At 40.5% G+C, this 27,618-nt stretch overlaps 1 protein-coding gene across 2 annotated transcripts in view; it reads left to right on the top strand.

The window, feature by feature from the left end:
- kansl1l (KAT8 regulatory NSL complex subunit 1-like) overlaps positions 1–27,618 on the top strand; it is a 104,877-nt gene that overhangs the window by 9,399 nt on the left and 67,860 nt on the right. For both annotated transcript variants that reach the window (XM_067988148.1, XM_067988149.1), the window contains exons 3-6: positions 17,396–17,537; positions 20,278–20,475; positions 21,176–21,288; positions 26,284–26,473. In XM_067988148.1, the coding sequence (XP_067844249.1) occupies positions 17,396–17,537; positions 20,278–20,475; positions 21,176–21,288; positions 26,284–26,473 (643 nt within the window). The remainder of the gene's footprint in view (positions 1–17,395; positions 17,538–20,277; positions 20,476–21,175; positions 21,289–26,283; positions 26,474–27,618) is intronic.

Below are 27,618 nucleotides of genomic sequence, written 5' to 3'. Positions count from 1 at the left end.
TACACAGAATGACAGCAGTCATTAGATAAAGATGTATTGGGTTGTTTTACAGTTGAACTAACTAACTTTAATTGTAAATTAATCATACATTACTTTTCTAATTCATATTCCACTTATCTGTAACAATTTTCTAGTTGTTGAAATAAAAGATATTCTCACATCTGTTCTGAGTTCATCTGTTCACCATGCCAGTCTTTAACCCAGTTAATCTGTAGAGTGGATCTTCCAGCATGGTGGCTGTTCATCAATCAGGGTAGAACTGGAACATTTCGTTTGATTTGGCACTCTTTTCAATCGGGTATTCTGGCTGGTGCTAGTTACAAAGTGTATTATCTGGAAGAACTTCTGTGGGAGTTGGTCTGAGTTTTGCATAAACAAGCTTAAAAAAAAAACAATTGAGTGTTTTAGTTGAATTTTTTTCTTCCAGACTCCGATCCGACAAGATAGAGCTATCTGGATGTCCAGTATCTAGTAGACGTTACTATCGTACAACTCTTGATATTTCACTGGGTCAGGAGATCAGAGGGTGTTGGATTTTTCATTTCTTTTTGTCCAGAATACCTTACTTAGAAAGTGAAAAAAATGTGGATTTTATCTATACTTGAAGCTAAAATCTTTGTCAGACCAAATATATGGGGACTTGATTTATCTGCCTTGGGTTGCCTTCATTGTGGTGGTTAATGGCAGTTTTGCTGCATTCTCAAATGTTGCATTTGTTTTCATTTTTCATGTCCATACAACTTCATGTACTCTGCATAACAACACCCAGAAAGTTCATTGCAAAATGTACAAATGGCATATAATGGAATCGATAGTGCAAGACAAATTTGAGTACCTATTTGAAAATATCCTAGGACATGACAGCCTTCATAGTGTCATCAGAGGTAGATCCTGCCTGACCAATCTCCTAAACTTCTTTTTGAACAATTGACATCTCAAGTGAGTGTTGGAAAGCGCAATACATTACACTCGGTCCCTTCATCTAAGTCATTAATATAGATTGTAAATAGCTGAGGCCCAAGCACTGATCCTTGCGGCACCCCACTAGTTACAGCCTGGCAACCTGAAAATGACCCGTTTATCCCTACTCTCTGTTTTCTGTCTGTTAACCAATCCTCTATCCATGCTAATATATTACCCCCAATCCCATGAGCTCTAATCTTGTGTAACAACCTCTTGTGTGGCACCTTAACGAATGAATGCCTTTTGAAAATCCAAATATATTACTTCCACTGGTTCCCCCTTATCTACCCTGCTAGTTACATCCTCAAAAAACTCTTAACAGATTTGTCAAACACAATTTCCCTTTCATAAAACAGTGTTGACTCTGCCTAATCATATTATGATTTCCTAAGTGCCCTGTTACTAGGTCATTAATAATAGATTTTCCCTACTACTGATGTCAGGCTAACTGGACTGTAGTTCCCTGTTTTCTCTCTCCCTCCTTTCTTGAATAGCAGGGTTACATTTGCTACCTTCCAATCCACGGGGACCATTCTAGAATCTAGGGAATTCTGGAAGATCAAAACCAATGTATCCACTATCTCTGCAGTCACCTCTTTTTAAAACCCTAGGATGTAGGCCATCAGGTACTGGGGATGTCAGCTTTTAGTCCCATTAATTTCTCCAGTACTTTTTCTTCACTAATCTTAATTTCTTTTAAGTTCCTCCCTCTCATTAGACCCTTGCTTCCCCACTATTTCCGGTATGATTTGTGTCTTCTACTGTGAAGACAGATACAAAATATTTGTTTAATGTCTCTGCCATTTCCTTATTCCTGATAATTTTTCCTGTCTCTGCCTCCAAGGGACCCATGTTTACTTTTGCTAATCTTTTTCTACATACTTGTAGAAGCTCTTACAATCAGTTTTTATATTTCTTGCTAGTTTACTCTCATTCAATTTTCTCCCTCTATCAATTTCTTGGTTATCCTTTGCTGATTTCTAAAACCCTCCCAATGCTCAGGCTTACTATTCTTTTTGGCATGAAAATCTACATTAAAGTTTATCCCAGTGAAAGTACATCCGAATGAATCTTTTACATATCTGCTGCATTGTACGTATACTAGTCAAAGCATCTAGTTGGAGAAGTTCAACATATCAACGCTCAGGATATTGGAGTGTAGTAGATATGTGTTTCTGAGAAGAGGTTTCTTTCATACCTATAGCACCTTGTGTTAGTCAGGCCACTTGGGAACATTGAAATCCGAGGTCAGAGGTAGTTTGTGGATTGTATGCTCTCTGTGCTGTTGCAAGCTGGAACCCTCTACTGAAATACAAGTTTTAATTGAGTTGATTGCCTTGAACAAAAAAGTTATCTAGAGAGTGCAAGCTTAAGGTGAGTGGCCGTGATACAGGATGAAAAATGAGTAACAGCTTTATTGAAAAGTAATTTTATATTCATTGTTTCTTCTTTGTCAAGAAAACAATGACATTTTTTAATTGATATTTGCCTGCAGTTTACTGTTTTTAATATATACAGCTGGGTGATGCAGTGATTTTGCATGTTGCTCGTTCACCCCTCAGACATGTTTGAATGATGAGATGAGTGAGGTGAAATTTAGTTTAGAACAATCTCAATCCAGTTCCTAGTTGGGAACTAACATAATTCATGACATGCACAAAATAACCTGTCTCACAGAGAGAGAGACATGAATAAGAAAATTCCTACTCAAAAAAAAAATTGATGAACTCTCATTGGTGTAGTACGGCATGTTCTGAGTTTGGGGTTAACTCAGATTGAAGGTGAAGAGTTACGGGGGTTTTGTGCTTTATCTTTAACCTAACAGTACTTGCTGACACTTGGTATTCACATTTTCTGGTGGGTGCGGTGGGAGGGCAGAGAGAAATGTGTTCATTTCCCATTGCAAACATTCTGATTAACTTCAAAGTCTGATTTCAGGAATGTTCTCTAGTTATTCTCTAATGGCTGCCAGATAGTGGGTTGGTGAAAGTGGTACCAGTTAGGATGTTCTTTTGCTTGCTGTTCAAATCATTTGCTTTCATGCTCACTAGTTGTCCAAATGGATAAAGTTTCACAGGATTCAGTTGCCCAGAGCAGATACTCACTTAGAAATGGTTAATATCCACCCGTCTGGCTTGTGTCTGACACATGTCCTTTACACTTAAGATGTCATATTTCAAAGTGTTAAAAGTATTTTAAAAAGGAAAGCTTGTCATTCCCTGCTGTTCGTTCTGACTTGGATAACTTGGCTGCTTCCCAAAGACAAATCCAGGGGTTTTAATTAGGTACCAAATTCCCTCAGGGCATGCCTCTTTAGACTACTTCCCCCACAAAAAGTATCTGAGCAGGGTCCTTAATGGCACTAAGCCTAGCTCCATCTTAGCAACTATGCTCCAATTTCCAGCTAGTTTTCTCTTTTGAACATAATTTTCTCAAGCATCTATTGTTTTCAAAGAGATCAACCCACCACACATAGATGCAGAGCAACCAAAAATGTAAATTGGAAACAGCAGTCTAATGTGGAGATGAGCCTTTGCACCCACTAACTAATTGTCACAGAACTACCTAGTTTGTTCCATTTCTTTTACATTTTGCTTCAGCAAATCAAGGGTACATAAAACCTTTTCATGTGAAGGCTCTTCCACTGATACAGGGTAGTTTTTCATACTCTTAATGGACTTGTTGAAAGCAGCAGAATAGATATCCCAGTGGAAACCATTATCCTTTGCCAAAGCCTCTTAACACTTAAAAGTACCATAGCAGGTAATGAACTACTTTTTAAAAGTATTTTCAAATATTAGAGCTACTGTACTACAAAGTTAGGCAAAAATTTTAAATAGCTTCTCAATCAACTAAAACAAAAATAGGGTTCACAATACCACAGCCAAGTGTGTGAAGACACTTCCTGAGCAGGTGGGAGTATTAAAGGACCCTTTATTGTTCAATAACCTCCCAGTAACACTTGGTAAAAATTTGAAGAATAAGAAAAATCATATAGATTCAGTACTCACTGTCAAACTACTGGAATTCCTTGTTTATCCTACTGTTAATTTTACATTCTGGGTGCAAATAGATAGTTACCAATACACTGATTCTTATTATTTGATACTTCAGAGATGACAAACTATGACATTTTGCAGAACCTTGTGGAGGGACTAGTCTGTGCTGCCTGCTACCACACTGAATTGTTGATAAGGTGAAATTAACCAGTTTTCAAGTGAACTCTCTAACAAGAGTTCCCAGGCAGTACTTAAAAGGGCTACATCATACTTGATTATTTAATTGGTATATTACACTTAAGATGTCATATGTATATGTCCCTACTTGGCATAACGAAGTTGTACATGTTCAGACAGATGTGTTATGTATATAATCTCCAGCTGATGACCAACAATTTATACATTTATCAAAACACTTAAAAAGAAAAATGCACAAGTCCATCTGTTAGAAATTACAAAGTGCCAACAATAAAGAACATTCTTTTTATTGTCAGTCATTGTTTAGGAAGCAGAAGTGATTGGTATTTCATTGACCATGTGCAACTGCTGCTCCAACTCCACGAGAGAAAGCACCACAGGTTAATCAAATTGGCAGCTTGACATTACAGCCTGTCAAACAGGTGTTGACACCAGTTTCTCTTTTGCTTCAGCCACTAGACTACTGCCCATGTCTGTTACTCTTTCAAGAGCTTTTTGAATGGATCAGCATTGTAGAAAGGTTTTGGATAATATTGGATCATTTGCAGAAATATTCTCAGCTATAACACATTGTTTAGATTTGGACTATTAGAGGAGTCTGTTCACTATATTCAACTCCTGAGTATTTTCTTAGCTTCTAGTCATTGCATTCGCTGCATCTCCCATCATATGGATTAGGCATTGATTTATGAAATTTGGGTTTGGGATTAACCTACTCATGGGGTGTCTAAGCTGTTGTCTATAGGCCAACAAGCCATGAGAATCTGGCCCATGAAGCCTAGCCTCAGTTCTTTTTGCACTTATATTTCTTAGGATTTGCTGTTTGAATTTTATTGACACAGCGGTTTAGAAAAATCTGTTCTTGGGTGCTGTTTCCTCACTTTCATAAATCCTAATTAAGGACACCACGATCTGTGCTACTTGCAGCTTCTGGTGTGTGTAAATCAAACTCAACAATGATTCAAACTTGTATGTAACCCGTGAGGCTCCAATGGTATGCACTTAAGTGGCCCGCAAAGACAAAAAACTTGACTGCTCCAGTCCTATGGTGTATTTTATATTATTACTCTTTGAATTTAATTACAAAAATTACTCTCTCAAATTAAATAACATTTAGATCCAATTCGGGAACACAAAGTTTCAACATTTGTTGTTAATTTCAGGATAATTTTAGTTTGGGGAAAATTACAAATACACATGAAAAAGTTGTGGGATTTCAATTTTCCTGTGTGAGGACAATCCTTGTGTTTTTCTCTCTATTGTCATTGTTCTCTGGTACAAGCCTGGATCTTGCCTTAGATAGTCTCTTGGGTACAGCGGTGCTAGCCATTCCTGTAAGCAATTTTACGTTGAGGGGTGTGCCCATACTGCCCAATAACTATACAATGGTGTAACCCAGGGGTGTAACATTACTACTCCCTTGTGATCTGAACTGATTATTTGTGACTTTTGCACATGCCCCCCCCAATAATCCATGTCTCCAGTCTTTCCAAGGTGGCTCGCAAAAACACTTGGTAAGAGGATTATTAAGCTGTTTTATTTCACAACAAATGTGCATACAGTTATGGTCAGAGTCATTTACTTCAATCAGCACAATGTTTCTTTGCCTATTAATAAAAAATAATTATTATTAATGGGTTATCTTGCCTGACTTAAAATTATTTCTAAATACTCTCTTGCATTCTGACTTTCTGCACCTGACCAAAGCTTGCACTTGCAACTTTCTGATTAAAAATCTGCCTGTTTCGCTTTTTCTCTCTCTTTGTTTACAACCAGAGAGAGGACCTTTGCAGTATAATCCGCTGGGACTAGGGACCTCCTAACACAATGGATGTGTGGTCTTTATGGATTACTGAGACAGGCTAATGAATTGTATATTGTTTTCAGTCTTTGGGGAAACAACCTCATTTCCTGACCTGTTAACATTTTAACACCTTTCATATTGGAGGTTTTTTTTAGCATATTTTGTTTTAAAAACCCAATATTTAAATGTAACACTCCTCCAAATCCTGCTGTGCAAAAATGATCAAAGCTTCCTGAAACATGACAGTCTCTCAATACTGCACATCTCCTGCGCCAAGTTCTGGAAGAGAAGCAGCAATTTCTCGGACTCTTATTTTTCCCATTCCTGCCTGGAGCAGTGCCTAGTCTCTGCTCAATTGTAAACAATTTTACAACACCAAGTTATAGTCCAGCAATTTTATTTTAAATTCACAAGCTTTCGGAGGCTACCTCCTTCCTCAGGTGAACGATGTGTAGTCTCTGCTCAGCCTCTGCCTACATCAGCACAGTTGAAACTGGAGTGGCAGATCAAGTCTGTCCTTACCAATCCTGTAGCATAGCACAGTGCACTTTGCTACTGGGTCCTGGAGCACTAATTAATGGTTTTCTTTAGTTCATTCAGTTACCAGTAAGTAATTGTATTTAATAAAATAAAATCTGGTGCAATAAAATCCTTCCCCATGCTTAACTTGTAACTTAATTGCAACTTTGTTAGTTGTGTGGTTGTCAATTGTAGAAGAAACACTTGCAGCAGAATTTTAGCAGCATTCTCTTTAGTTACATAGTGCAAGCACGTGGATGTACAGACAATACAATAAACTTAATAACATTTTGCTGTAATCATTTGAGTATGTTTCTTACTGTTGTCTTGGACAGGAGATGTGATGGTTTTGAAGTGTTGGTCCAAGGAACAGTAGTTGAGCTAAGCAATTTCACTGGCCTCTGCATAATCAGAATGTAAGAAGCACCCTGTCAAAAGTATTATAACTCATAAAAAGCATATTAAACCAGAGTTTCTGTGCAGCATTTGACACCGTGTTCTTCATATTAAGAATGAATGTTACTTTTCCCTCCCCCAATAGACACTTTTGTGGAATTAATTGGGCAAATGTTTTAAGTGTTTGAGTAGTGGACAGTCCATGTATTCAATGGCTGATGATGTGCAATTTTATACAGTTCACTCGGTGTAAAACATAGTCATTTGATCGGGTGAGTGTTCTGAGATATTACAATAGTACAGGACTAAAAAAAATGCACCAGTGCACTGGCGATGAGAGACACTCAGTTTCGTGATGTATATTAATGATTTGGACATAAATGTAGGGGGCATGATTAAGAAGTTTGCAGATGATACAAAAATTGGCCGTGTGGTTGATAGTGAGGAGGAAAGCTGTAGACTGCAGGAAGATATCAAAGGACTGGTCAGGTGGGCAGAAAAGTGGCAAATGGAGTTCAATCCAGAGAAGTGTGAGGTAATGCATTGGTGAGGGCAAACAAGGCAAGGGAGTACACAATAAATGGGAGGATACTGAGAGGTGTAGAGGAACAAAGGGACCTTGGAGTGCATGTCCACAGATCCTTGAAGGTAGCAGGACGGGTAGATAAGGCGGTTAAGAAGGCATACAGGATACTTTCCTTTATTAGCCGAGGCATAGAATATAAGAGCAGGGAGGTTATGCTAGAAGTTGTATAAAACACTAGTTAGGCCACAGCTTGAGTACTGTTTACAGTTCTGGTCACCACATTACAGGAAAGATGTGATTGTACTAGAGAGGGTACAGAGAAGATTTACGATGATGTTCCCAGGACTGGAGAATTTTAGCTATGAGGAAAGTTTGGATAGACTGGGGTTGTTTTCTTTGGAACAGAGGAGGCTGAGGGGTGATTTAATTGAGGTGTATAAAATTATGAAGGGCCCTCGATAGAGTGGATAGGGAGGACCTATTTCCCTTAGCAGAGAGGTCAATAACCAGGGGGCATTGATTTAAAGTGATTGGTAGAAGGATTAGAGGGGAGCTGAGGAAAATATTTTTCACCCTGAGGGAAGTAGGGGCCTGGAACTCACTGCCTGACAGGGTGGTAGAGGCAGAAACCCTCAACTCATTTCAAAAGAACTTGGATGTGCACTTCAAGTGCTGTAACCTACAGGGCTACGGACCAAGTGCTGGAAAGTGGGATTAGGCTGGGTGGCTCATTTACGGTCGGTGAGGACACGATGGGCCGAATGGCCTCCTTCTGTGCCATAAATTTTCTGTGATTCAGGAGAGACTGACCATGTTTCTAACTTAAAATATCATCTTGATATATTTCATAACTACTTTGAATTTGTCAACTGCAGGCTTTTTACACAAGCTGGCATTTCACACACTTTGGACCTTTTTTCTCTGCATCTGGTTACTGATTACACAACTGCAGAGGAGCCACAAAGATAAGTCAGAAGGGAACTTACCAACGGCTGTACGAGTAACCAGGTGTAGAGGAAAACAGCAAACGAACTGTGTGCGAAAAGCCTGCATTTGACAATTTATAACAGTTAAAAAGTAGTAATGAAATGCATCTCAAGAAGATGTTTTAAGTTAGCGATCGTGGAAAATCACACATCAGTTCTTAAAAGCTAAATCACCTGCACAAGAAATCATAAAAAATAAATCCTTTCCTATGCCTCAGAACCTCAGAAGAATTTTATTTTGTGCGTTGCAGAGAACCATCTTTGTTTGATTGGTGTGTTGATTTTAATTTGAAAATGATAACCCATTTATATAGTTAATGGAAAATGAACAACCACATAATTTGGTCCCTGTTTGCCTCCATAAATGTGGCAAATCTGTAACAGTGATTTAAAAGAAACATGGCTCTTCTGTGAGTTTTGAAAAATTGGAAGACCCAATGACTGCTTCTGCCACTATAAACTGGTGGTGGCAACAGCCATGGCAGCGGTAGCAAAAAGTATGTCTTCTTTGAGATTGATGATTCAAGCCCTGCCATTCTACTCTGCAGCAGTTTTACCAGCACTTACTGGTCCTGTAGCTCCTTTATTGCTGTCTAAATCTGTAAGGAGAGGCCATTTTCTTTTCTAATTTTAAAGCTGCACTTATGCACAAGTTGAACTTATGGACAAAGTCCGCCACTTGTGCAAGTTATTATTTTTCCCTTGTTTATGAAACTACCTTGCACAGTGAATGTGGGAACAGGAAAAGGTTAATCAATCTCAGCATCCCATTCTTTCCATGTACTATCTATTTTATCATGGAATCTTTACAACCGCTCAATCTCCTGAGGAAAAGTTCTGCAGTGTTTCTTGTCCCAATATAGGTAAAGCGCCAGAATCTAAATCCAAGCTTATATCCTACATTGTTGCCATCCATAGCATGTTGATTCGTAGTTGAAGAACTATCATATTCTACACAGCATTCAATCATCTCTACTGTACTTATCCTTTTAACCCTCAATCCTATTCCTAAACATATTCATCAGCTATTTTAGAGTTGTTAATTGATGCCGCATTAATCGCTGAGAATATATTCCACATACCCACTATCCCATAGGAGGGGAAATCCATTTAATCTCAAATCTTGTTTAATTTTATACTTGTAGCCTACTTCTCTGCTTGCAGTCTGAGTAGCTTTAGATAACACTGTATCTACATTGTCCATTTCTCAACAGCATTTTAAAAATCTAGGTCAGGTGTCCTCTGTTTCCGTAATAAAAATTGGCTTAGTTCTGGGAGCACTAAGTCCCAGAGTCAGTCTTGTGGTAGTTTTGGAATTCTCCCCACCTCTGTTCCAGATGTGGCCACACCAGTGATCCATATAAGATTACAAGAGCTTTTTTGGCATAGTCATATATCTTAATGTACATCCCACTACATGATTTACCTTGTTGCTAACTTCACATTGACTTCAGCTAGTGGTCCACACTCAAAGCCAAATGCTTTTCCTCTTTTGCTAATGGACATCGCTTTATCATGTACATTTTCAGTTTGTATTTGCTTAACTTTGCATTTATATCATCAAAATGTACCTGCTAGTAGATTGGTCTAGCTTCCTTTAAATGCAATTAGTCATGCTCCTCACTTACCATATTGCTCGCTGTTATTGGCAGATTTTGTAAAATCATGTTTTGTTGACTTTTGTGCTGAGCAAGGTGTGGAATGTTGGCATTAGGAATTGGAATGGTTTCTCACTCAAGCACTTGGTGTTAGAATTGGGCCGTCCCAGATCAGGTGAAGAGTAAACCTTGTTCTGCACTGCCCTACAATTGTAACTCCAACCAGAAGGGCCTTCTTTACTTGCTGGTGTGACACTTTTCCATTTTGCCACATCAGTCATCCTTGTAGATTCTTTGTGAGATTGGCAGTTTACTGCTAAATTAGGACAGATTTGTGATGTGGACATTTGCCCACCAGGAACTGGGTTGAGACTGGGTCCAAGCCCAAAACACATGACACCCTAGTAAGAACGGGATATGACGCTCGACTCATCGATCGACAGTTCCGACGGGCCACAGCAAAAAATCGCATAGACCTCCTCAGGAGACTAACACGGGACGCAACCAACAGAGTACCCTTTGTCGTCCAGTACTTCCCCGGAGCGGAGAAACTACGCCATGTTCTCCGCAGCCTTCAACATGTCATCAATGAGGACAAACACCTCGCTATGGCCATCCCCACACCTCCACTACTCGCCTTTAAACAGCCACCCAACCTCAAACAGACCATCGTTCGCAGCAAACTACCCAGCTTTCAAGAGAACAGCGTCCACGACGCCACACAACCCTGCCACGGTAACCTCTGCAAGACATGCCAGATCATCGACACAGATACCACCATCACACGAGATGACACCACCCACCAGGTGCATGGTTCATACTCCTGTGACTCGGCCAACGTTGTCTACCTCATACGTTGCAGGAAAGGATGCCCCAGAGCATGGTACATTGGCGAGACCATGCAGACGCTGCGACAACGGATGAACGGACACCGCGCAACAATCGCCAAACAGGAGGGTTCCCTCCCAGTCGGGGAACACTTCAGCAGTCATGGACATTCATCCACCGACCTTCGGGTAAGCGTACTCCAAGGCGGCCTTCGAGACACACGACAACGCAAAATCGTCGAGCAGAAATTGATAGCCAAGTTCCGCACCCATGAGGACGGCCTCAACCGGGATCTTGGGTTCATGTCACGCTACACGTTACCCCACCAGCGAACAAATGTTATCTGTTTTTAATATAATGGGTCATTTGCTGGCTCTCTCTGCCTTCCGGATGTTTCTGCCTCTCTCTGTGTTTTTTTTTCTCTGTTTTTTTTCCCTGTTTGTTTTTTTGTTGAATGTGTATTCGGGGGTTCTGCAGCTGACACCTCTCTGTCTGAACACGGTGATTGCCTTGGCAACGGGCAGTTGCAGGGGCAGTCTGTAAACACCATGTATTATTCAATATGTATAAATGCGTAGGCTTCAAGGAGATCTTGAAACATTTACCTGAGGAAGGAGAAAATCTCCGAAAGCTTGTGAATTTAAAATAAAATTGCTGGACTATAACTTGGTGTTGTAAAATTGTTTACAATTGTCAACCCCAGTCCATCACCGGCATCTCCACATCACCCTTACAACCAGCAGACCAAAGAGACTTCCTGGCATCAGCCCATGCTGAGTTTGAACAAAGGTCACAGATGAAAGGATAGTGTGCCACCCAGCCTCTTCGTCACCGAAGATTATCATATTATAAAGAGATATGCTTGTGCATTTGAACTGTTAACAAGATTTTTTTTAATTAATTTGTAACAGGACAAGTTAACATGTAAATTAATGAAAAACTCTGGCACTGATGCTTTCTAGCTTTACTGTATGAAGGAACTGGAACCAATCAAAATGTTATATCTCTGCATATGTTTATATGTATTATATCTATTGGGTTTGGAGAGGCCTGTGAGAGCCCTCGACTTTCAGGAGAGAGGATTCAGAGAGCTCTGACACTGCTTGAATAAGAAATAAATTATAAACGAGTGCAGTTAGTCAACCCATGAGCCTCCACTTTCTATAACTGTCCCCAGTTAAAGTAAAGTTTAAAAGTTCTGTGCAAATAGAAAGCATTCCAAAGCTGTTTGCACAGTAGTGCAGTAACTGATACAAGACATATTTGAGAATGTTACTGGAAAATTTGGGAATACCTGAGCATGGGAACGTAGTTTATAATTCATTAAATTAACCCAAGGGATACAGGACTGCTGTGTGTGTGTTTTTTTAACTATAAATAACACTATTCCAGGCTGCAAACAACTTTTTCAGTTTTAACTTTTTGGTTTCATTTTGTAGATTTGAAACCAAATTTGGATTTAAATTCATCATTATTAAAATACTGGATTATCATTTTGTACAGAAAGTTAATTTTAAAAGACTATAATACCCAGTTGATTATTGTATTTCTTAGTTCAATGAGGACACAAGAAGTCAGATAATTTTCAGATAACTCTTGCCACTGATTCCATCCCCCTCCCTGGCCATTGTTCCAGGCTGAACCAGATTGTTTGTAATCTCACTATCCTATTTGATTCGACCCTGTATCCCCTCCATCGCAAAGACTGCCTACTTTCACGTCCACAACATCGCCCGCTTCCACCCCTGTCTCAGCCTATCTGCTGCTGAAACCTTTATCCATGCCTTTGTCACCTTCAGACGCTATTATTCCAATGTTTTCCTGGCCGATCTCCCTTCTAAAGAAAACTGCTGCTCTTATCCTATCCCATACCAGGTCCTAAAATCATACAGCACAGGAGGCCATTCGGCCCATTGAGCCCGTGCCAGCTCTTTGTAAGAGCAATCCAGTCGGTCCCATTTTCCTGCTTTTTCCCCGTAGCCCTGCAAATATTTTCCCTTCAAATATTTATCTAATTCCTTTTTGAAAGCCACGATTGAATCTGCTTCCACCACCCTTTCAGGCAGCGCATTACAGATCATAACTACTCACAGCGTAAAAAAGTGTTTCCTTATCACCTTTGGTTCTTTTGCCAATCACCTTAAATCTATGTCCTCTGGTTCTTGACCCTTCCCCCAATGGGAACAGTTTCACTTTATTTACTTTATCTAAACTCGTCATGATTTTGAACACTTCTATCAAATCTCCTCTCAACCTTCTCTGCTCTAAGGAGAACAACCCCAGCTTCTCCAATCTCTCCACATAACTGAAGTCCCTCATCCCTGGTACCATTCTAGTAAATCTTTCCTGTACCCTCTCTAAGGCCTTCACATCCTTCCTAAAGTGCGGTGCCCAGAATTGGACACAATACTCCAGCTGTGGCCGAACCAGTGTTTTATAAAGGTTCAGCATAACGTCCTTGCTTTTGTACTCTATGCTTCTATTTATAAAGCCTAGGATCCCACATGCTTTTTTAACCGCTTTTTCATTCTGCCCTGGCACCTTCAAAGATTTGTGCTCAGATATCCCCAGGTCTTTGTGTTCCTGCACCCCCTTTAGAATTGTACCATTTAGTTTATACTGCCCCTCCTCGTTCTTCCTGCCAAAATGTATCACTTCGCACTTCTCTGCATTAAATTTCATCTGCCTTGTGTCTGCCCATGCCACCAGGCTGTCTTTGTCCTCTTGAAGTCTATTACTATCCTCCTCACTGTTTACTACACTTCCAAGTTTTGTGTCATCTGCAAATTTTGAAATTATACCCTGTACACCCAAGTCCAAGTCTTTAATATATATCAAGAAAAGCAGTGGTCCTAGTACCGACCCCTGGGGAACACCACTGTACACCTTCCTCCAGTCTGAAAAACAACCGTTCATCACTACTCTCTGTTTCCTGTCGCTTAGCCAATTTCGTATCCAAGCTGCCACTGCCCCTTTTATTCCATGGGCTTCAATTTTGCTGATGATTCTACTCATCTATCACTTCCATATTTGCTGACCTCTTGATTACTCTGACTGTTGGTCTTTTGTGCAACCCCCCCTCCCTTCACCCCACCATTGGCAGCCATGTCTTTAGCCGTCAAGGCCCCATGCTTTGGAATTGCCTACCTAAATCCCTCTGCCTTCACCTCCCTCCCCTCATTTAAGACCCCTTAAAACCCTCTTTGACCCAGCTTTCAGTCACCCTTCCTAATATCTCCTTTGGCTCAATATACATTTTTGTCTTTGTGATGCGCCTAAGTTAAAGGCACTATATGAATGCAAGTTGTTATACTTTTAGATATAAAATAGTATAGTGAACTCAGATTACACCAGTGAAAGCTTGATGTAGGTATTTTGTAGATTGATGATAAGATGCACATCTTGGTTTTTTGATTGGTGTTATTTAGCACTGTTGGTAACCCATATGAGTTAACACTGGCAAGAAAATACCACCAGTCGGAAGATCTAGGTGGCAATGTATTAATACACATGCATGATAAAATTTGTGATCGTGTTACAGTTTAATTCTTACTAATTTTTGAAAGAGACATCAGAATTGTAGAATTTTGCAATACAGAAAGAGGCCATGCAGCCCATTGTGCCTGCACCAGCTCTCTGAATTTCAGAACTGTCCATTTACTCCCATTTCCGTGCCTTTGCCCCAAACTCTTTCTGTTTTCAAATATTTATCCACTTCACTTTTAAAGCCATTATGGATTCCGCTTACACCACTGTTTCTGGTAGGGCATTCCGTGAGCTAACAACCCTCTATGTAAAAAAAAAAATTCTCTCCCATTATTCTTGTGATGATAAATTGATGCTGACTAGTTACCAACCAGTGGAAATAATTTTTCCTTATTTATCTTATCAAGACTCCTCATAATTTGAATACCCCTATCAGATTTTCTCTTAACCTTCTCTGTTCTAACGAGTCACATTTCCCTCGTCTTTCCTCATAACTAAAGCCTCTCGTCCCATTTATCATCTAAGTGAATCTGTTCTGTAGCCTCTCTGTGGCCTTGTAAGGAGCCTGAAACTGGACACAGCATTCTAACTGCGGCCTAACCAATTATTTTGGGGGAGACCATATAGAGAAGATTATTTTACTCTAACTAACTTGTGCTATATCTGAATTGGTAATAATAACAACGTAAAAAAAAATTTGGAAAATGTTGGTGTCGTGTGTAAATGAGTACAAAAATGACACTAACCTCCCTCACTCAAATGGATGTTTGATGGTACTGGTGTAATCCCAAAGGCAGGGGTGGGCACAGCTCATTAGTTGGAGCCAAATATTTAAGATCTGGAGAAAAATCATGGTTTAATTTTTTTAAAGCCTATCTTCATTAAGCACTCACTTCTGACCTATGACATTTGACAATCAGTAAAACTATCTAGTTGACTGTTCCAACAAAATTTGCTGTAATGTCCCTTTACTTTTATGCTAGGTAATTCTTTTAATCCATCTCCCGTGTCTTTAAATGTTTGTTATTTTTTAATCTTTTGTCGGCCAGTGCTTAAGTATTGGAAGGTTGGTGTAACAGCTCCCTTTTACTCGAAAGCCATTGGTTGTCACAGTACACCAGAGCAATACAATCAAGCTGGTGCTCTATGATACATTAATCTAGCACTTCAGCTCTTCACTGTTTTGGGCAGAATCCAGTATGTTGATGGTGAATTTATTTTGCTTTTGTTTGTTGATATATATCTGTATGGGTTATCTTGAAGGGGATTGTTTGCTGATCACAGCAGCAAATTTGTGTGAGAGATTGGTAGGGTAAGGATCTGGAAAAAGATAGAACTGGAACTGAGCAGTGGCCAAATATGATACAGCACAGAAGCGAAAAACATAAGGGGCTGAATTACCCTTTGTTACATGCACTAGGAAATAAAAGCATTGATTTTGATTAATTTACATTCCACTACACAGAATGTGGACACATCACATTTACAAATGTGATTGTACAAAACCCAGGATTTTTCCAACTCCGCTTTTCAGTTCCTTCTATATTGGAGTTAGTGGAGTGTGGTACTGCCAGCTCCTAAAGTTTGAAAGCAGTAGCTGGCTTTAGCAAATCCACCTAGTTACGCTGGGGTTGCTGCTAAATGCGTGAGATCCATGCATTGGAAGCTGATGACAAAGCATATGACTAAACCCATTCCTCTGGAGGCCATGTAGTTAAAAGAATAGCTATCACTTGGGACAAATGAGAACAGCAAGAGCAAGTTGGAGAGTGAAAAACAACAGGTAGAGCTTGAGAAAACTCACCAGGAGCAGCCTGGAATAAAGCTGGAGCAGGAGCAGCATGGGGAAAAATAAGAACAGGAGCAACTTGAGTCATAAAGAGATTGGTGCTGGAACAGCAAGACATGGTCTATAGAGCGACAACAGAATGGAGCCTGGAGAGAGAGAATGAGTCTGAAGAAGGAGGGAGCAGTTGCAGAGGATGACCACCTTCGAGTTCCCTTTCTGGCCCCCGCTCAGTGGAGACACGTAACCCAGAAGTAAAATGATAATGAGGCATTCATGCTGAAATCGGACATTCCCACGCGTCCCATGATCTTGCGCGGATGTCGCTCGCTATCGCCTCCCCGCTCCAGTCCCTCCTGAGTGTTAATATTGGGCCATTGTCTTGGTGGAGAGGCATAAGGGGGGAGGTTATTTCTGGGCTCTGAACTTCTTTAGGTATGCAAATTGCTTTTGTATGTGTTTTGTGTCCGGTCTTCCTTGCACTATTTGTGGAACATTAAACCTTCTTCAAACAGTAGGTTGTTTGCCTACATTGTTCTGCAAAATCCTGATTGATTTTCCGCCCATAGAGCTTTAGAAATACTGCTGTTAGGAGATGAGGTATTTTGAACAATCATCAGTGCTACAATGAGCTTTTCCAACAGCAGCTATTGTCTCATTTCAAAATCTACATGTGCACACAAGCCAGTATTCAGTGAGAAGAGGTCTGCCCCAGGCAGGTCTAAAATCATCTCTCCTTTCTTGACTTGAAATTGTCTCTTGGTGATTTGAAACCTGATTTTTTACAAGTCACAAGCCCTCTCTGTTGTGTAGGAGTGCGACAGGTTTTGATGACCGAATCCCGTGTCTCCCATGAGGATTGGCATTTTTGATAAAGCACTGATCTTTAACAATTACCAATACTTTATAGTCCTCAGTAGGAATTAAGTATTTTTAATATAGGGAAACGATAAATATTCATTTCACCAAGCCATTTAACAAAATATTCACCTTTATACATGAAAGTGATGCATCAAAGATTTGTTCTTTTACATTTTAAATTAGCTGTCAGATCTGCATTTCTAAACTGCTAATGCAGTATTTTTGGTGCATTATACCTAATGAGACTTGTTTTATATACATTTTTCTAGTACCTTTATGACACATGACATAAATTTTATATCTACAATCCAAATAGTGTTTTAAATTTTGAAAAATACTAGTTTATAGAGCTAATGACAAAATATCAACAGCTAATAGAGCAGAGATGGGTAAAATGTTATTACCTGCAATAAAAGGAATTAAAATACCTCATCTTGTTTTACAGTAAGCACAGGTCAGAATGGAGATGGACCATTGATCGAGCTGGAATTGCAAGCCGGTGGACGTGGCTTCAAGCCCAAATATCAGAGCTGGAGTATAGGATACGACAGATAAACGATATCTACAGGCATATACGTGCTGCAAAGGTAAAATAGAAAACTAGCAGAAATTGTGGTATTAATTAAACAAATTTAAAGAAAATGGTTAACGTGATCTTTTATATTGACAAGACAGGCTGGACGCTTCCTTTGCCCTTGCCTGTGCCAGCTAATCTGAGAACATGAACTCATCCTGTGTGGGTCATGCGCACAAATCTGCATTCTGTCACTCTGTACACTAAAGCATCGTGCCACCAGCTGCATTTTCTTTTTCATAAATTCAGGCACCCTGTATTGGCATCAGTCATTCTCGGGTAACAGGTGTAACAGAGCTAGATGCAGAATAAAGCTCCCTCTACACTGCCCCAACAATTTGCCTCATCCCCATCCTCTGAAGAGTGCTTTCTACTAGATTAATGTGACAATTTCCCACATCAAACATCCTATCTGAATGACTTTGCCAGTTACTGCCAAATTAGAGGTAGTTTTCTGCTGTAGGTCCATGCTCATTATTAGCAGTCGGATTGAGACTCCTCAAACTCGTTTCACGTACAGCCAAGGCTGCATTTCTATTTTCATTTTTAACAGTATAGTGCCAAGTGTTGTAAAAAAAAATTTGTGACAGCGGGATTCTTCAGGTATTTATCCAGATGAAGTAACTTTTGCAAACTTGCATGACAGAGTTAGCAAGTTTTACTCATGTATAGTTTTTTTTTAAAAAGGCTGTGACTGTTTTTTTTTGAAGTTATTTGGCATTCCTCTGCTGGTTCAGTGGGAAAGTGCACCACATCTTGAAATCATAGAAAGTTACAGCACAGAGGAGGCTATTTGGCCCATCGTGTCTGTGCCGGCCGAAAAAGAGCTATGCAGCTTAATCCCACTTTCCAGCATGTGGTCTGTAGCCCTGCAGATTACGGCACTTCAAGTGCACATCCAAGTACTTTTTAAATGAGTTGAGGGTTTCTGCCTCTACCACCCTTTCAGGCAGTGAGTTCCAGACCCCCACCACCCTCTGGGTGAAAAAATTTCTCCTCAGCTCCCCTCTAATCCTTCAACCAATTACTTGAAATCTATGTCCCCTGGTTATTGACCTCTCTGCTATGGGAAATAGGTCCTTTCTATCCACTCTACGTAGGCCCCTCATAATTTTATACACTTCAATTAGACCTCCCCTCAGCCTCCTTTGTTCCAAAGAAAACAACCCCAACCGATCCAATTCCATTTGCCACTTTTCTACCCACCTGACCAGTCCATTGATATCTTCCTGCAGTCTACAGCTTTCCTTCTCATTATCAATCACACGACCAATTTTTGTATCATCTGCAAACTTCTCGATCATCCCCCCTACATTCAAGTCCAAATCACTAATATATACCACAAAAAGCAAGGGACCTAGTACTGAGCCCTGCGGAACCCCACTGGAAACAGCCTTCCAGTCACAAAAACACTCTGACCATTACCCTTTGCTTCCTGCCACTGAGCCAATTTTGGATCCAACTTGCCACTTTCCCTTGGATCCCATGGGCTTGTACTTTTTTGACCAGTCTGCCATGTGGGACCTAGTCAAAAGCCTTCCTAAAATCCATGTAGACTACATCAAACACGTTACCCTCATCGATCCTCCTTGTTACCTCCTCGTAAAATTCAATCAAGTTAGTTAGACACGACCTTCCTTAAACAAATCCTTGCTGACTGTCCTTGATTAACTCGTGCCTTTCTAAATAACAATTTATGCTGTCTCTCAGAATTAATTCCTATAATTTGCCCACCACCGAGGTTAGACTGACTGGCCTATAAATACTCAGTCCATCCCTTTCTCCCTTTTTAAACAGCGGTTCAACGTTAGCAGTCCTCCAATCCTCCAGCACCACACCTGTAGCCAGAGAAGATTGGAAGATGATGGTCAGAGCCTCTGCTATTTCCTCCCTTGCTTCTCTTAACAGCCTGGGATACATTTCATCCGGGCCTGGTGATTCATCTACTTTCAAAGTTGCTAAACCCTTTAATACTTCCCATCCAATATTTCACACTCCTTCTCCTTAACAATAATCTCTACGTCGTCCCTCTCTTTTGTGAAGACAGACGCAAAGTATTCATTAAGAACCGTACCCACATTTTCCGCCTCCACACATAGGTTACCTTTTTGGTTTCTAATAAGCCCTACTCTTTCCTTAGTTATTCTCTTGCTCTTTATGTATTTATAAAACATCTTTGGGTTTTCCTTGATTTTACTTGCCAGTATTTTTTCATGCCCTTGCTTTGCTTTCCTAATTTCCTTTTTAATTTCACCCCTGCACTTTCTATACACATGGTGTGGTTCTAAGCCATATAGATCAGGTAAATTCCAGGTATCAATCCTGGTCTGTATTGAGTTAACTGTTCTTGGTCAATGTTGCAGTTGGGGTATTTTAATTGTCCTCAGCACACCTGAGCTAGGAAGGGAAAAAACAGCCAGGGCTCTTAATTCTGATTATTACCCAGTGATTCCTGTTGGAAAGTGTGACTATGTGGACATTGTATGAGGACCAGATTGGGTCCTTAGAGTAAGTGGTCTTTCATCACTCATTGTCCAGCATCACACATGTAGACTGGTCACTTGGGCGGTATAAGCTAATTTTAGTGTTTTTAATTTCTTATGTAATCTGCCATGTGTGGTGTTTCATCTTTCAGAACAATGTTTTGGAGGTTACTTGGTTAGCTAATGAGGAAAGATTGCTCGCTTGAAACTAGTTGATACAGCCAACTGCTTCCTTACTCCAGTTATTTCTGTGTAAATGTTGTTGTCTAGGGAATGGTGATCCTGGACGATTCACAGCCTTCCAAAAACATTATGAAACAGCAGATGCGGTTGACAGAAGCAGCAGCTTTATTAAGCGCAGCCGAGAATAATAAAACTCCTGCAGAGATAAAGGATTCAACCCTGGAATGCAATTTGGAAATGTCACCAAGCAGTCCTTCCCTCCTTCTAAGGAATATAGATAAACAGGTAGAAAGGAAATGTCTAATAAGTTAAAGCTGGAACCAGTTGATTACTTGCACAGCCAGTAGCATTACAGTCACAATCAATTGTTCAAAAAAACATGTTAAATGGTTAAGATAAAGAAACTGAGTTCTGTAAAATTATCTTATAGGGAGAGGTTGGATAGACTGAGACTTTTTTCCATGGAGAGTAGGAGGTTTAGGGGTGATCTTATAGAAGTCTATAAAATAATGAGGGGCATAGATAAGGTAGATAGTCAAAATCTTTTCCCAAAGGTAGGGGAGTGTATAACGAGGGGGCATAGATTTAAGGTGAGAGGGGAGAGATACAAAAGGGTCCAGAGGGGCAATTTTTTCACTCAAAGGGTGGTGAGTGTCTGGAACGAGCTGCCAGAGGCAGTAGTAGAGGCGGGTACAATTTTGTCTTTTAAAAAGCATTTGGACAGTTACATGGGTAAGATGGGTATAGAGGGATATGGGCCAAGTGCAGGCAATTGGGACTAGCTTAGTGGTATAAACTGGGCGACATGGACATGTTGGGCCGAAGGGCCTGTTTCCATGTTGTAAACTTCTATGATTCTATCTTCAGTTTAAAACAATTAAGGATAGTTCAAGCTGGAAAATGCTGTTTAGGTATTTGCTTCACATACACAGAATCGTGCTCTTAGAGACAGAGGTTGAAAGGATTATTTATTAATTGTCTACAGAGTGCACAGCTAACAGAATCAGTCAACAGTTTGATTCCTCCGCTCAATTTATCTCCTGCTTCTTCTCCTGTCTCCTGTAAGCCATGCAGCCGTCTTGATGGCATCATCTGCAGGTAGGAATACATGTTAATTTGTCTCTAACAGCTGCATTGGTAACTCATTTTGCATTTCCTACATAGGAATGTGATTCACAGATGGTTAACAGTTACCTCTGTTGTAATACAGAATGTCATGCTGTTGTTGCCTAAGTAATGTTAATCAAATGCAACTCTTTAGAATTACTGACCCATGCAAACCAGTTTCAGAGTTCTTTGTGGTGTTAGATTGATTCTAAGTAGGGGGTCAAAAATGCACGTCCTTGAGCTGAAAAGATAAGGAGTTTAACTGAATTTATACCTTCTAAATCTTCTGGTCTATCCGGGAGAGTCTGTGCTGACCCCAAATCTCAGTATTGTGAGGGGGCCTTTGAGACTATGTTGTTTCAGTGCCCTGTCTGGAATGCTGTGGTTGGAAGATTTGTTGTGATGATGGTGCTGAAGAGCTTTCTGGAAGACTATATGATTGTTAGGTACACTGTTAAACTTAGAACATATACAGGTTGATTTAAAGAAGATGTACAAATAGTCCTGTCCAGAAAAATCTGGACCAGCCCATGACTATATATAAACCATGGTCCACCATGTGCAAATGTACTTGCATTTTACCCAACAACACTTGGACTGTTCCATTTTCTTCTGGTCACCGTACCTTCTGAAAGACATACAGCACTGGAAAGAGTACAAAGGACAACAAAAATGATTACGGAACTTAGATCATCGAGCTATGTGCTGAGACTCAGAAAGCTCAACTGATTCACTAGAAAAAGGAAGATTGGGTTGAACACAATTCAAGTGTTTTAACATGTGAAGGGAATAGATAAAGTAGAAGTTGGTAGGTTCTTTGTGAGGAACCAGCAGATTCGATTCTGAAGGTAGTTATATATTGAGGATCAGGTTTCGGGAGAGTGACTTAACCGTGTTGCTATCCCGCATTTATTTGTGAATAATGCAGCCAGTCTCTGTGTGAGCAGAGTTGTAGAGTAGATCCTGGAGTATGGTGTATGTACACACCGACATCATATTATGACATTTCCATGCACATCATGGGGATCAGGCTGCAATCAGAGCTGTGTGTTTACCGGGCCCACAAAAGCCAGATGTTGGCCGGGAAGTCCCCTTTGTTTTAAATTTTCCAGAAAGAAAGAACTTGAGTTTATACCGGGCTGGAATTTCCTCGACCTGACTTGTGCTGACATTTACCCCAGCTTCTCCACCGATCTTGCCAATGACAACTTACGCCAAAATTTCCTGAGAATCTCATTAGCATACACCAGAACATAAAAACTGATGGAAAACAAGCGGAAATCAGTGTAATCAGGGCCTGAGGAAAGCTCAGAACAAACGCCATCTTCCTTCTTTAAATCCCTCTTTATCTTATGAAAATTAAGGTTTGAAACCATCAAACTATCATTTATGCACATTATGCATAGCATGTTTGAGAAAATGCAATTATGGAAGGTTTTCTCTTTTCAATGTAACAGATTCTGATGCCATAAAAAAGCATATAGAAAATACAGTGCAGGTCTCAGTAAGCAGAAATTTTAAAAATGCTTTAAAAAATGCTATAAGACACCAGAACTAGCGGGGGTAATTTTAATTTTTGGTGATAATCTAAAATGGGCGATATCAGATCTGCCACTCGTTACCCCGCTACACACATTGAAGTCAATGGCAAGGAAAATCATACTCCGTGTATAACAGTCCGTCGATCGATATCGCCTGTTTCACACTCCAAAGGTCACCCTCAGTGACTTGGAATCTTGCTGTGCCTAAAATTTTGGACATAAACTTACGTCTGTTGAGAACTTGCGTTCTCTTGGCTTTTGCATGTAGGTGGAACTATGTTAATGAGCTAAGTGAGATTTCGACAGACGTACTTGGGTGTGGTGCAAATGATTGATGAAATTCACGTGTAGTGAGGTCTTGCTAAAATCAGCGCATGTCGTGCCCATTCCTCAAAAAATCCCGGCGCAACACGGCTATTACCCTGTTGTTGAACTGAAAAGTACGACAACATTCTGGACCAGAGTGCCTTTCATGTCCTCAGGACATCCCAAAGCAATTCACAGCCAATGACTCAAGAATAAAACATGTAGAAGCGTCTATGAGAGATTTTTCGATCTGAGCAGGTAATATATGGACTACATCTGAAGTTGGAGAAGTTCCAATTTAAAACAAAAAGACCTTCCTGGACATTGTCTTTAAAAAGTGTTGTTTCCAATGGTTGCATGAGACCCACACATCAGGAGCTGGTGGCATGAGAACAGTACACTTCAATTCAGAATCTACATGCTAAGCTGAAGTGACGAAGGCTCGTATGGAGCATAAACACTGGCATGGACCTGTTCGGCCAAATGACCTGTTTCTGTGCTGTACAGTCTATGTAATGATGAGTCGCTAGAAATGTGAACCCGTGGAATAAACTGAAATAAAACTTTGTGAATGTACAGTTTGTTAAAACATTCAAGCTGATTCTAGCTCAGCTTACATGGACACCGGGCCCACTGGAACAGGCAAGTTTGGTATGGTACAGCGCAGGGGGAGGCCACTCGGCCCATTGTGCCTGTGCCAGCTCTTTGAAAGAGCTATCCAATTAGTCCCACTCCCCTGCTCCTTCCCCGTAGCCCTGTAAATTTTTCCCCTTCAAGTATTTATCCAATTCCCTTTTGAAAGTTATTATTGAATCTGCTTCCACCACCCTTTCAGGCAGTGCATTCCAGATCATAACTCGCTGCGTAAAAAAATGTTTCCTCATGTCGCCCCTGGCTCTTTTGCCGATCACCTTAAATCTGTGTCCTCTGGTTACTGACCCGTCAGCCACTGGAAACAGTTTCTCCTTATTTACTCTATCAAAACCATTCATGATTTTGAACACCTCTATCAAATCTCCTCTTAACCTTCTCTGCTCTAAGGGGAACAAACCCAACTTCTCCAGTCTCTCCACATAACTGAAGTCCCTCATCCCTGGTACCATTCTAGTAAATCTCCTCTGCACCCTCTCTAAGGCATTGACATCGTTCCTAAAGTGTGGTGCCCAGAATTGAAAACAACATTCTAGCTGAGGCCTAACCAGTGTTTTATAAAGGTTCAGCATAACTTCCTTGTTTTTGTACTCTGTGCCTCGATTTATAAAGCCCAGGGTCCCATATGCTTTTTTAACTGCCTTCTCAACTTGTCCTGCCAAAGATTTGTGTACATACACCGCCAGGTCACTCTGTTCCTGCCCTCCTTTTAAAATTGTATCTTTTCGTTTATATTTCCTCTCCTCATTCTTCCTACCAAAATGAATCACTTCACACTTCCCTGCGTTAAATTTCATCTGCCATGTGTCTGCCCATTTCACCAGTCTGTTTATGTCCTCCTGAAGTCTGTTACTATCCTCCAATTGTTTGCTACATTTCCGAGTTCCATGTCATCTGCAAACTTTGAAATTATACCCTGTATACCCAAGTCGAGGTCATTAATATATATCAAAAAGAGCAGTGGTCCTAATACTGACCCCTGGGGAACACCAGTGTATACTTCCCTCCAGTCTGAAAAACAACCATTCACCATTACTCCTTGCTTTTTGTCCCTTAACCAATTTCGTATCCACGCTGACACTGTCCCTTCAATCCCATGGGCTTTTATTTTGCTAACAAGTCTATTATGTGGTACTTTATCAAATGCCTTTTGAAAGTTAGTTTACTACTTGCAGCAAGAACGTGTGTTTTCCCCCTCCTCCCAACAAAAGAACGAAAGAACTTGAGTTTCATGTTCTGAAGATGTCCCTAAGCATTTCACAGACGATGAATTACAGGTCTAAAATGTTATAAAAGTGTATTTGGGAGATTTGTAGTACATGGACTATGCCTGAAGTTGGGCAAGCAATTGGGATTCCTTTCTTGATGCCCTGCCATGCCCATGGACTTTCCCTCCTCACCCTTGAACCAGGCTATCCAACATGGAGGGACAAGAGATGGCACCCATTCCTGCACCCCCCACCCTGTAATTGCCCAGTAACTTCCATAAACAAAGGCCTGGTTGCTTGTTGTATGAGTGGTGTATCCTCACTAGTTGTACTACTGTACTATGCAGATATGTAAGTAACTCCAATTAATACATAAATGTATGCCCTTGCAAACCATTGTACAACAATCAGTACACTATGAACTGAATGTATACTTGCAGAATTAAAGGTTTCAATTTTTTAATTTGAAAAAAGATTAAGAATGCTTCCATGTTGCTGTCACTTCTCTGTACAGAAAGTTCTTAAGGTTCCATGTAAAGGGAAAGAATGACCAAAACAAGATATTCTCTTTTTGACTTGATTTCTACTCCAGAACAGATGGAAAGTAATTGTGTAGAATCCTGTTGTAGAGATTAGCTCTACTAAAATAATGAGACTTTGATTTGCTGTGAAGAAGACAGTAGCACCATTGCACAACAGCAGAGTTCTCTATAATTTGTGCTAGGGTTGGGGGGGGAGTTAATTTCAGAGCGGATTGCCTACCAGTCTACTTTCCCCAATTTGTTTGGCTGCAACATCATATAAAACAAGAACTTTGATAAGTGTGCTAAATGAAGGTGTGACTATTCACAAAGTTGTTTTCTGGAAGGAGTGGAGGATTTTTTTAAGAAGATCAATTTATAGGAAGATTGGTGCTTCCAGTCTCCTCATTTCTTTGAATCCACAGGTTATGGTTCGATCAGGTTGTGATATCTTCACTTGCATTTTATTTAAATATTAATGTACAATACGGAGCATAAATTTGAAAATGATTTTATGTTTGTTGTGGTGCCATCAGACCCATGGAAAATTAGTCTCAAATTACAGTGGAGCTCTATGATGCATGTTAAATGCAATAGAGTGACTGGGCAGCATTGTGAGGCTAAAATTGACCACTTCTGCTACATTTGACCTGTGATGGAAATATATTATTTTCAAATAGTTCCTTTCTCATGAAAGAAAATAATTTTCTTTTATTTTGTCTAGGTTGCACAATATTTTAAAATAACTGCGGCTGTTAGTGTTTTAGGTGACGATGAGTCTAACTCTTCAAACAGTTCTGGTTCTGAGGAACTTCTGTCTAAGAAAAGGCACCTGGACAGGACTGCACAGCGGCTGCTTTCTACAGATGACACATCAGCCAGAACTAGGCCTCTCCGGATACACCATAAACGCGGACTTTTCAGTTCTGTTTATACTGCATGCAGAAAGGTGAGTTAAAATGCTTAAAATAAGTGCAGCAGAAAAAAAGTTTTTGATTTGTGGCCAAAGCTTCCAGCTTTTTACCTTTTGAATCTTGTGCTCATCAAGGTGAGCAATGTTAGTGTTAGCAGTTGGAACACTTCCCATTTCAGATATCTAGTGCCAAATTATGGGCAGCTTTCAGCTGTATGCCCACACTCATTAGGTACTAGATTGAAACTTCCCAAACTCATTTCATATCGGACTCTTACAGCCAGCAGACAGAGGAGACTTGCATCTCATCAGTTTGAGCTGATATGAACCCAGTTGCTAGAAGTAAAGATCAGTGTCTGACCCACTGTATCATCTACACTTTTTTGGCCAAATGATCAAATTCCATTTAAAAAAAACTGTAGTTAGAAACGGAAGTATTCTACTTGTGAAATACTGGTTGTCATTTTGAAGACATTATTGATATAAATAACGCGTGGCTTGTGTACTTGCGATGCTGAAACCATGAGTGAAGGGCAGAGGTTAGTGTTGCAAATGCACAAACTCTGTGTTACTGATAGTTAACTTTTGCAGTGGAGTATCTTTAAAATAAATGGGATGAGAAATAAACCTTTGACAAAGTTTAATGTTATAAAGTCAATGGGCGTGATTTTAGCTGGGAGACGTGAACCCAGCCATTCCCTAGATATTTGCATGACGAACCTGGAAGCTAAACGAGTGCATCTCAATGTGCGATTGCAACTCACTTGAAGGTGAGTATTTGTGTTTCCGGGTTACCCACGCGCCAGGCAGCCAGATTGACAGGCTGGTTGCCTGTCAGAAGTGAAAGGAGCCGCGAATCAGAGAGGGGGGCGGGAGGGAGAGAGAGATCATGGGCCCTGGAAAAAAAATCAGAGTTGGGGGGGTGGGGTGAGGGTAGGTTGGGGGACGTGGATGGCATCGGGGAGTCCAGCATCAGGGGGGGTCCTACATTGGTTGGGGGGGGAGTTGTGGACGATCGCGGGGGTCCTTTCGGCCAGGTGAGTTTGTTAGGCCTCGATGAAGCACTCTTGCTCCTCCGGGCCCACAAGCAGTGCAGTAAAGGCCCTGACCTCGTGGATCAGCCCTTCCCGCTTGCTTTCACCTGACGTGAATCGGAAGCAATGGGAAACCCGAACAGATAA

This window comes from Heptranchias perlo, chromosome 7 (genome assembly GCF_035084215.1).
Source record: "Heptranchias perlo isolate sHepPer1 chromosome 7, sHepPer1.hap1, whole genome shotgun sequence".
Taxonomy (NCBI): domain Eukaryota; kingdom Metazoa; phylum Chordata; class Chondrichthyes; order Hexanchiformes; family Hexanchidae; genus Heptranchias; species Heptranchias perlo.
The sequence above is the reverse complement of the archived record's forward strand: the minus strand, read 5'-3'. Positions and strand labels throughout refer to the sequence as shown.